The sequence below is a fragment of the Salvelinus sp. IW2-2015 genome, linkage group LG8, assembly GCF_002910315.2.
Source record: "Salvelinus sp. IW2-2015 linkage group LG8, ASM291031v2, whole genome shotgun sequence".
NCBI lineage: Eukaryota > Metazoa > Chordata > Actinopteri > Salmoniformes > Salmonidae > Salvelinus > Salvelinus sp. IW2-2015.
This window is the reverse complement of record NC_036848.1, coordinates 27,541,452-27,552,682: the sequence shown is the minus strand read 5'-3', so window position 1 is coordinate 27,552,682 and position 11,231 is coordinate 27,541,452. Positions and strand designations below refer to the sequence as shown.

The following is an 11,231-nucleotide window of genomic DNA, read 5'->3' as shown; positions in this document are numbered from 1 at the left end:
GACTGGGCACTGCAACACAGGGTATCAGGTCCTCTGTGATACACCATAGGCCAGGCAGAAATCAATGCCGCTAGAAGATAACCAGAACAACTACCAATCAATTTCCCGTAAGGGGGAAATTATTAGGGGGGGGGGGGACGACACATGACATGAATGCCTTGTGACGTAGCGGATGAGGAGGTTTGGAAGGCGTCTGATTGGTCGTTTTGGGGATGGATATATTTGGGAATGGATATAAAATGGTTTGTTTTCTGCCCTTTCAGGCAAAAAGGCAGTGAGGCAATACCAATCTAACAGAGGACAAGAAAACATACATAGTCATCGCTATATCATTTTCTACTGCTGTGTCTTTGAAATCGTTTTCGAACTATGCTGATATACCTTTCAGGACAAAGTTGATCTGATCCACCCATTCCCTGGCCTCTCGCGGACTGCTAGCAGTGAACTGGGGAGGATAGACACCATCATAAAGTATGATCATTAGGTCAGACTGGTATGCTATGAAACATTACTGTCATTCAATCCCATTGTTAGGAGTCAGTTGTATTGTTATTGCACTGTACACCCACCTGGAAGGAGCGTCGGTCAGGGGCACTCAGCTCAAAGCAGGCATTCTTCTTGGAGTCTTTACGTAGGTTGGCCACCAGCTCTGCACTGTAGCCATTGATATAGAAGGAACCCTTCTGCTGCTTGTCTGAAGGAAGAAGTGTCAACTGAATCTCCTCACCAAAATGTTCACATGTATGAGTTCCAGGCATAAATAACTACATGGGTAAATTGTATGTCTTAGTGTTATGTAAGGGATCAAACCAACCCTTGTCGCTCCCGAAGTAGTAGAATATTGTGTTATTGAGGACACACCATCGCTTTTGCCATTCTAAGCTGAAGAAGCTGTGATCTAAATGGAAAACGTAATGAAAATAACAAATAATGTCATTCTTCCCACACGTCTTTAAATGAGCACTCAACATTCCATAATTCCATAATAATCGACTCCATAATCTTAGTACCCCGTCGTTTCTTCTCCAGGTAGCCTTGTTTCAAGATGTTACTGAGATCCTGGGCTGCCACCATTTGGATCTCCTCAAAGTCTGTAGAAGATCACAAAGTAGGATACATATAAGATGACAGAAAAATGTTGGTCTATTATTGTATTCGTCATGGACTCCACGTTGAAGATGGTTCTCTCATACCCAGGAAGCAGCAACAGCCAGCTGTCCCTGGATCAAATACACCACTGCTAGCTTAGGGGAAACMGGGATCAATACATTTACAGCACTTCTGTAAATGTACTGAGATGACAGAACAATTTTGGTGCTGCAGATTAGCGATGCAGCAGAAACACTACGTCTGCTCCCACTGCAAAATCAAATCAAATCAAATTGTATTTGTCACATGCGCTGAATATACAACAGTGAAATGCACTGTACAAGCCCTTAACCAACAATGCAGTGGGGAATGAACAGAAAGGGTCTCTGTATGACTCCCTCCTGGTCTGGAGCTTCAGTCATACAGTGACTCTGCACCTCAGAGGCCTTTAGGTGTGTGCTATTAACTGACATCTAACAGATGTGGTACAGAGAGCCGCACCGTGTCACACATGTAGCAGTGTAAAATCAGGGCAAGCTCAGGACCCTGAGACCTGACYCCTCCCTCTGCAACTGGATCCTGGACTTCCTGATGGGCCGCCCCCAGGCGGTGAGGGTAGGCAACAACACATCCGCCACGCTGACCATCAACACCGGGGCCCCTCAACAGTGTGTGCTTAGTCCCCTCCTGTACACCCTGTTCACGCATGACTGCGTTGCTGCGCACTATTCCAAAGCCATTGTCAAGTTTGCTGACGACATGACAGTGGTAGGACAGATCACCAACAACGATGAGGCAGCCTACAGGGAGGAGGTCAGAGACATGGCAGTGTGGTGCCAGCACAACAACCTCTCCCTCAACGTCAGCAAGACAAAGGAGCTGATAGTGGACTACAGGAAACAGYAGGGCGAGCACGCCCCCATCCACATCGATGGGGCTGTAGTMGAGCGGGTCGAGAGCGTCAAGTTCCTCGGAATTAACATGGTCCACACACACCCACACATTTGTGAAGAGGGCACGACAGTGCCTCTTCCCCCTCAGGAGGCTGAAAAGATTTGGCATGGGCCCTCAGATCTTCAAAAGGTTCTACAGCTGTACCATTGAGAGCATATRGACAAGCTGCATCACCACTTGGTACGACCACTGCAAGGCACCCGATTGCAAGGCGCTACAGAGGGTGGTGAGTATATCACTGGGGCCAAAGACTCCAACCAACCAAGCCATAGACTGTTCTCTCTGCTTCCGCACGGCAAGCCGGTACCAGTGGACCAAGTCGGGAACCAACAGGACCTTGAACAGCTTCTACCCCCCCAAGCCATAAGACTGCTAAACAAGACTGCTAAATAGCTAATCAAATGGCTACCCGAACTCCCTGCATTGACCCTTCTTTYCACTAACTGTCTTGCACTGACTCTARGCACACACACTAGACTCTACCCACACACTCACACATACAGTGCCTTCAGAAAGTATTCACAACCCTTGACTTTTTCCACATTTTGTTGTGTTACAGCCTAAATTTAAAACTGATGTCACTGGCCTACACACAATAACCCATGTCAAAGTGGAATTATGTTTTTGGGCATTTTTACAAATGAATTAAAAATGTAAAGCTGAAACTGATTGAGTCAATAAGTATTCAAACCCTTTTTTTATGGCAAACCTAAATAAGTTCAGAAGTAAAAATGTGCATAACAAGTCACATAAGTTGCATGGACAGTGTTGCAACAATAATGTTTGACATGATACAATTATCTGTAAGGTCCCTCAGTTGAGCAGGGAATTTTAAAKACCGATTCAACCACAAAGACCAGGGAGGTTTTCCAATGCCTCGCAAAGAAGGGCACCTATTGGTAGATGGGTAAAAAAWTTAAAAAGRAGACATTGAATATCCCTTTGAGCGTGAAGTTCTTAATTACACTTTGGATGGTGTATCAATAKACCCAGTCACCACAAAGATACAGGCGTCCTTCCTAACTCAGTTGCCGGAGAGGAATGAAACCCCGGAGGGATTTCACCATGAGGCCAATGGTGACTTTAAAACAGTTACAGATTTTAAAAGGCTGTGATAGGATAAAACTGAGGATGGATTAACATCATTGTAGTTACTCCACAATACTAACCTAAATGACAGTGGAAAGAAGGAAGCCTGTACAGAATCAAGATTTTCACAAATGTGAATCCTGTTTGCAACACGGCACTAAAGTAATACTACACAAGTAATCACTTTARCCCTTCCTTATATGTACAGAACTACCTAAAATGATCTTGTACCCCTGTACATCGARTCGGTACTGGTGCTCCCTGTATATAGCCATGTTATTCTTTACTCATAATTGTTATTCATTATTCAATATGTATTCATTCCTCGTGTCACTATTTATATATCTTTTTWAAAATCTTTAACTCTGCAATGTTGGAAACGGACCCGTAAGCATTTCACTGTTAGCCTACACATGTTGTTTATGAAGCATGTGACAAATACAATTGGATTTGATTTAAACATCCACTCCATCTTCATTTTGACTTTAAATGGCCATTATTTGTCTCTCTTTACGACTCCATCTAGGATTCCACAGTTGAATGGAATTCAACCAAAGTGCCTGTCCTCCTGAKCATACATGACAAAACAAAGCTCAATCCCAACCACTTTTCAATTAACCTGTCATCAGGCTTGAGCCTAGTTACCAAGGAGGGAGGATGGGGGAACAGGTGGCCCCCTTTGGTTTGGGGTGCAGGAGTTATTTAACGCCCATTTATACTAGTCTGGGTGACCTTTAATTCAATTCGGACCACTGATGACAGAAAAAGAGGCCTGGATTCCATCCCCTTTGAACCAGACCTTGACTTTCAACGAACAAAACCAAACACACTGCGCCACAACTGAGTCTTCTTGTCCAAACAAAGTAGATGAAACCCCCAAACGTTCAGCGGAGCGTCTCTCTCATTTATTACAAAATCCAAAACACGAGAGAGGAAGAGACAGAGCTGATAGCTTCTAGTCTGCCACTGGTAGAGCTCCCCTAGCCAAAATGTCAGCGGCTATCTGCCCTTGTTGTTTTACTGTATGCAAATGAACCTGGTCCAGAGTGCAATGGAATCAAAGTKATATCTGAACTTCATGCCGTATAAGGAACATAACAGAGATTCACGTTATAAGCCCATCCTATGCGTGTGTGACATATAAATGCTGCACAAGGTGGTCACTGGCGGTCAACTCAGAGTACGGTCCAAGACACCTCATGACACTACCACACTCACATATCACTCTGCTCTGTGGATGACTTGACTCGTGTCACTAGAAATACGGCAGCTAGCGCTACGCCGCTARAGACTATTTTGTTACAGAGAACCTTATCATAACAAAAGCCCAGTCACCTCATCCATCCAGTGCTCTGTTCCAGGCCTGCTTCCTTGTCATGGCACCTTTTAATCCCCTCATCCATCTACTTCCTTCCCTTTTCAAAGGTCTTTCCCAGTTAATAGTTGAGGAGACATAAAGTCAACAAAGGGACGGTTAGATTTGCTTGAATCAGTAAAGAACAGAACAATGGCMTCTCACACTCAAAGGGAGCTCCTTGACCAGGCCTCATGGTTTAAACCAGGGATGTGTTTCATACTGGATTTAAAATATATCGCAACGGTCGCGGAATTGGTCTTACAGCTTGAGGACAAAATTCACCAACAATTAAGGGGCTGGGGATTTAGAATGGTTCTTGATTGGTCCAGGGTTCTATCACAGGGTAGCAGTGTAACCTTAAAGTTCACATACTGTACATTCAGAAATCCTACTCCCCTGACATATTTTTATCCCACCCCTCTGTATAACAAATTCCGATTGGTTGAGAGCAAGCAATACCTCGTCTTATGAAAATACTTATCAACAGCTATACCAATGTATCTACTCTTGGTTTGAGCCAAAATGTGAAAATATTTATTAAAAACATGTATGATTCACACAAACCACAAATACAGAATCCAATTTGTTTCAATTGGAATGTTTCTTAAAACACAGACACATAAAGAAGAAATGAGATGATATTTTCCCTAAACTGAAGAGCACCATKTATTGAAGGCTTCTTCCAAATCCTAAATCCAAGATGGAAGCTGTTCTTCTATCAATCGTAAATTGCATTATTAATTATTCAGCGCTACGCATCTCCTTTATTTTAATTCTTTCCTGTCTAAATTAGTGTCATTCATYTCATTTATATTGTTATTAATTAAACAGATATATACCTACAAAAACCCCATGTTAACCCTTAAACCAAAGTGATATATGATGCATGTGAGCTGCCATAGCAGTGTCATGGCCACTCTCTCTCATTTGGTTATTCACCCTTCGTCTCAGCATGGTGTTACGAGCTCAGCAGTTGATCCAGCAAAAAATCTCTTGATTTATGTGATAATGACCAGAAGGAGTTAATGTATTCTCCCATTAAAATCCACTTTAGTTATGCTGCAAGTCAATCCGGGGCCGGCTAGAGAGTGAATCACAATGAAGGCAAATGGTAGGTGGGAGGACGAACACATTATATTATATCTATATTGCCATAACGCAACAAATATGTTATAAAAACAATAAATGGTGTAAAGAGGCTGTCCGTGATTTACATTGAGTAACATAAAAATCTCAAGGTAGCCTGCCTGGTGTGCAGGGTGCTGCCCAGACTCAGTGTGTCAGCTCAATGTGAAACTACCCTGGGTAGGTGTCAACATAACCTGGGTTAAATTACTCATCGTTACCTGGAGGGCCTTGCCATATACAGCTGCTAACCATCCTATCCAGGAGTGGACTTTCTCCTAATCAGTTTTAGGTGAGCCAAAATGGTTGTGTCCTGGAACTGTTCAAGCTGAGTCAGGTGGGTTAGTAGAGCAGGTGAATTGATGACACACCTCTTACCGGGAGAGGATTAGGATAGGAACCATACTGTTTCTCCTCAGTAGTCCTTGGATCCCTAGCACTAGCCTCTTCCCTGTGTCTTTTGCTGAGAAAGATACTGCGTTGAGTCTGAGTAGAGATAAAACAGGGCCAAGACCTGACCTCCGTGTGAACCCTGCTGATGAGGTGAACCAGAAGGAAGAGGGTGGCCCCCCCAGGCCTGGGGGACGGAGTGAGAGGGAGGAATGCTGCTTTGGAAGACAGAGCGACAGTGTGACCCCCTCCGACACTGTCCTTAATTAGGAAAAAGGATCCACTCAGTGCACCCTCACCCTGCCCAGCACTCCATCTGCACACAGCCCAGGCTAAATGGAGACATTTCTCCTCATTACAGTAGGAGAGCCTCCTTCTTCCCTGTGTGTGCATCCCTCCACAAAGCCACTGTCAGGGGGAGGAGGAGAGACACAGAGGCTCTGAGGTTAAAGACCAAATGTCCTCCCTGCCCCCAACTCCAACCACTGATCTGATTAGGATTTTACTCATCGATACGCAGAGCATATAGAATCAATCTTGTAATGTACGCTTCTGAGCAAAAGCATACAGTAGAGGTAGAGGTCCATGTTTTATTTATGTAAATAGAATGTACAGTATGTTATGTATCGGTATTGTGATAGCAACGAGAGGTCAAATATTAGCCTCTGTGTAGGCCAATGGCTATGAGGGGGAGCAGATCGCTTGCCTTTCTGTGCCTCCTATGCAGGATAAAAAATATTGTGTCAGTCCTGCCAGGCTCTGCTGCTTTCCCATTCCCTGTGCCAGTGTTCAGGGGCAGAGGGAGCAATCTTAAGTGACATCAGATTCCCCCTGGGCAGCCATAAGGAGTGACTACATCGCCCTAAATTCCCTCTCATAGATTTACAACCACTATTCAAATGCTTAACTGCAGATACAATTATCCTCTAATCACAGGGGATGGCTTTCAGCCGCCTCACTGACACTTGGAAAAACTACAGTCGGGATACGAATACCAACAATGGCGGAGCACGGCCCACAGGAAAGTTTGTCTATCTGTGATAAAACACTGAATACAACAGCAAACCAATGAGGGAGTTTTGGATGAAAATGTATAAATCTAGATCGGCATAGAGTGGGAATAATAACAAAAATAGGGATTCAGATGGCATACATATTGGCAGTTGCCTCATTTACATCAGGAAGKAAAGTACAATTGTTTTGTGCTAACATTGTGGGAACTGAGAAGTAGCAGCAAAAYAAAATCTAAGTAAGCTAAACCTGGGATTAATGTATAATTGATKATCTAAAAAAGTACAATTAAAGCCATTTTGGATAAGAAAATAATTGCCTTACTAATTGTATGTTTTGATAGAGGCTATTGTAGAGAAATTGATTCAGTATAAAAGACATGCAATAGAACGTTTTTCTATGGAAATATAAAATAATATCWATTTTTTTGTTGTTTACATACAAATCTAAATGAAGATGTATCAGCCAGCCAATAAGGGGGGAAATGTCTAGAAAGTTAGAGTTTCCTTGATCATGTCATCTGTCTAACGAAAACCTCAGTGATTCTTCAATTTGTGGAAAAATATTGATCATTATTAGCCATTCTAATGTACCAATACATTTTATTTGATGAGAAACAYGGGCTAAAACTGGTGGAAGATACTGTTCCTTGTTCTACATAAAATAAATAGCAAATAAACATTTGTTTTTTTCATCAACATGGAAAGGATGACCTTCTATTTAGACCAATTTAGTAAAACCAATAGCATATTTCAAAACAAAATGAATGGGCTATTATATTATATTGAATGTAACACGTCAGTTTGTAAGTAGATTGTTGTAGTAGGCCAATACTGTATAAATTCAGAATGAGGGAATTCTTCTAGCATTTGCAGAAGGAAAATGTAAGAAAAATGTAAGAAAATCTAAACCTGTCCGCTGTCAGAAATATGTAAATGATGGCCTACACAATCATTCTTACCGCATAGTTGAAATCAGAGCCATATATACTGCATAAAGATTGCCTTCAGAAAACATTCACCCACTTGATTTTCCCCCACATTTTGTTGTGTTACAGCCTGAATTTAAAATGGATTAAATATAGATTGTTTTTGTCACTGGACTTACGCACAATACCTCATAATGTTAAAGTGGAACTATGTTTTTGAAATGTTTACAAATGAAAAACTGAAATGTCTTGAGTCAATAAGTATTCAYCCCCTTTGTTATGGCGATGCCTAAATAAGTTCAGGAGTAAACATGTGCTTAAAAAGTCKCATAATAAGTTGCATGGACTCACTCTGTGTAATAATAGTGTTTAACATGATTTTTGAATGACTACCTCTTCCCTGTACCCCACATATAAAATTAATCTGTAAGGTCCCTCAGTCGAGCAGGGAATTTCAAACATAGACTCAATCACAAAGATKACCTATTGGTAGATGGGAATATTTATTTTTAAAGCAGACATTGAATATCCCTTTGAGCGTGGTGAAGTTATTAATTACACTTTGGATGGTGTATCAATACACCCAGTCACRACAAAGATACAGGCGTCCTTCCTAACTCAGTTGTTGGAGAAGAAGGAAACCACTCAGGGATTTCACCATGAAGCCAATGGTGACTTTAAAACAGTTACAGAGTTTAATGGCTGTGATAGGAGAAAACTGAGGATGGATCAACAACATTGTAGTTACTCCACAATACTAACCTAAACGACAGAGTGAAAAGAAGGAAGTCTGTACAGAATAAAATATATTATAATACTGCTGCCTTGCAGTTATGGTGGGTGATCAGTGACAGTTCAAAAATGCAATGCTTAAAGTACCCCCACCACCCACCCCAGAGGAAGTTGCCACCACGTCATTTCCTTTCTTAGAGAGGAAATGCACAGTTCGGTTCCACCTCCGAAYAATGACGAAGACTACTTATACATATTCACGTATAGGGTGTGGGAATTTCCACGTGGAGTTGATAAACATCAACAAATAGGGTACTGACGGCTGTCAGTGTAGCTAGCTAGCACGCTAACCTATATCTAGCTAGCTAATCTGTTGTTGCTGTTTTTTTAACTACACCGTATTCAAAAGATTAGCAAACTGGCTCTAAGGCTGGTTCTGGAGCTGGATTTGTCATAAGCATTGATTTAGGGAAAACTTCGCCACAGATGGAAACCACTTGCCTATCTTTGACGTCAGCATCTATTGTTATCTCCAAAGTTTTTACATCTTCCATAAATTGCGAATCCGCCATAGAAATAGTTAGAAAGTATAAGATGAGGCTCCGGTTATATGGATAACTATTGGAAGATAGCTGATATGGTTTTTCTATATTGTAATGGACACGATGCAACCTTTGATAGGTAAGCTACAGGCAGGTTTCGGCCTACGTACAGCAAAGCCAAGTCATCCGAGCTCATGGTTCTCACAGGGGAAGTGAAAAGATATGAGCAAAGTCATTTTTTAGCCTGATCATGCATGCTGCAAATGACATGTAACTAACTATAAGTTCCTTGAATTTTCTTTTGCGGGTGCCTTTTCGTTATCTGGATAGACACTTGTGGTTTCTAGCTAACGCTACACCAATCAAAGCAGTACAGCATGTAGTGACYCAAAACGTTAGTGGTCAAAACCAATCTTGGGGCGACGGGGGAGCAGCTTTGCAAAATGCTATCATATCATGCAATTATACCATTTATTTAAAATATATATATATATACAGAAAAAATATTTTGAAAATTGACAAATTCTATATATTTTTTAAATTGCTCTATGGCTCAGGCGGCCAAGTGGACACAAGGCTGTTTGGCTCATCTCAGTCGTGAAGAGGAATAACTTTGCAGCTGTTTCTGATTAATAAACAATGCTTGTGGGTGGTAACATTCAAATAAAACCTAGCCCTGAAACGAAACGTAGGCTTAAAATATTTTTTACATCATAGGAAAAGACACCGCATTTACACARATTTGCATGAAGTGGGCAGTTCGGGATTTGTCACTTCAAGCCCAAATATATCATACTTTAACTAAAARGATGACTTTTTGACTTAAATCGTTGTGCAACATCATGGTTAAGCTCTGGCCATCGGGCGTTTAATTGCTAACTAGGAATGTGAAAACAATCCATTCATTTCTATTTTCATGTTATTGCAAATGATTCATGCCACAATTAAAACTGCAAAGTAAAAATAGAAAATGGTTCAATTCAAATAGAAAATGGTAAACAGAAATGTTTTATAAAAATGGTAAATGGTAAAAGGAAAAAGAGAAATGGTAAACAAAAAATCGTAAATGCAATGTGCATAGGGAATTTGAAAGTGCCTGTTTTCCTTTTCCAGCTACCCAATTAAGCATTTTCTCTTTCATTTTCCATTTTAATTTTCAACGTGTATGCAAATTGCTTCTTGGAGGCGTGAACCAAGAGAGCAATACAACACCGTCATGTAGTAGTATATCCCAGCCATGCCGGGCTTCTGTACATGGATTTTAAACTAGTATAACCAACTCACAGGCTGTGAACCAACCCAACCCAGGTCTCCTGCGAACCAGAAAAGCATAGACTTGAAGCTGAAGCCTGGCATTGATTCGGGGAGCGAATGCAACTCTTCAGATCTCAGGCAAGGTTAGGCCTTCATGTGTGGTAACTGAATCACCTCAGTTACAATTCACCATCCTTTGACCTCCTCCTCCTCACAGAGACCCATCTGAGTCACAGGACAAACAGTCTTCTGCACATCAGAAGAGCACATTAGTCCACTAAACCAAAGCCTATAGCCAATGCAACTATTCAGGTAACTATTCAAGGTTACTCATCATGCGAACTACTAACCAGGAAGAAGTGGTTCGGTGACTACTCACAACCCACATGTGATGAATAATTTTGCCTTGTGTTGAGTAACTTTGGCTTAGCAGGCTAATATGTTCTTCTGGTTTACAAAACACCAGATTCAAACCCCGGTGGTTACACTAGTCTAAAATCAATCCACAGCCAGCGTGACATGTCTAGGATGTACAACTACATGGTGGTGCCGTGTTTCTCGTCTGGTTCACGCCTCCAGGAAATCATTTGCATACACTTTGAAAGTGAAAGTGAAAAGAGAGAGGTTGGAAAATGAAAACAGCCACTTTCCATTTCACTTTGCTCATTGCATTTACGACGTTCTGTTAATCATCTGCCATTTTCTGTTTACGATTTTCATTTTAACTTTGTAATTTCATTGTAGCATGAATCGTGTGCAG

At 41.5% G+C, this 11,231-nt stretch overlaps 1 protein-coding gene across 1 annotated transcript in view; it reads right to left on the bottom strand.

The window, feature by feature from the left end:
* The window catches only part of skap1 (src kinase associated phosphoprotein 1), a 52,550-nt gene that overhangs the window by 26,580 nt on the left and 14,739 nt on the right, over positions 1 to 11,231 (bottom strand). The window contains exons 5-8 of the mRNA XM_023992889.2: positions 1,011 to 1,091; positions 815 to 898; positions 570 to 694; positions 382 to 445 (exon numbers count right to left, since the gene is read on the bottom strand). Coding sequence (XP_023848657.1) covers positions 382 to 445; positions 570 to 694; positions 815 to 898; positions 1,011 to 1,091 — 354 coding nt within the window. The remainder of the gene's footprint in view (positions 1 to 381; positions 446 to 569; positions 695 to 814; positions 899 to 1,010; positions 1,092 to 11,231) is intronic.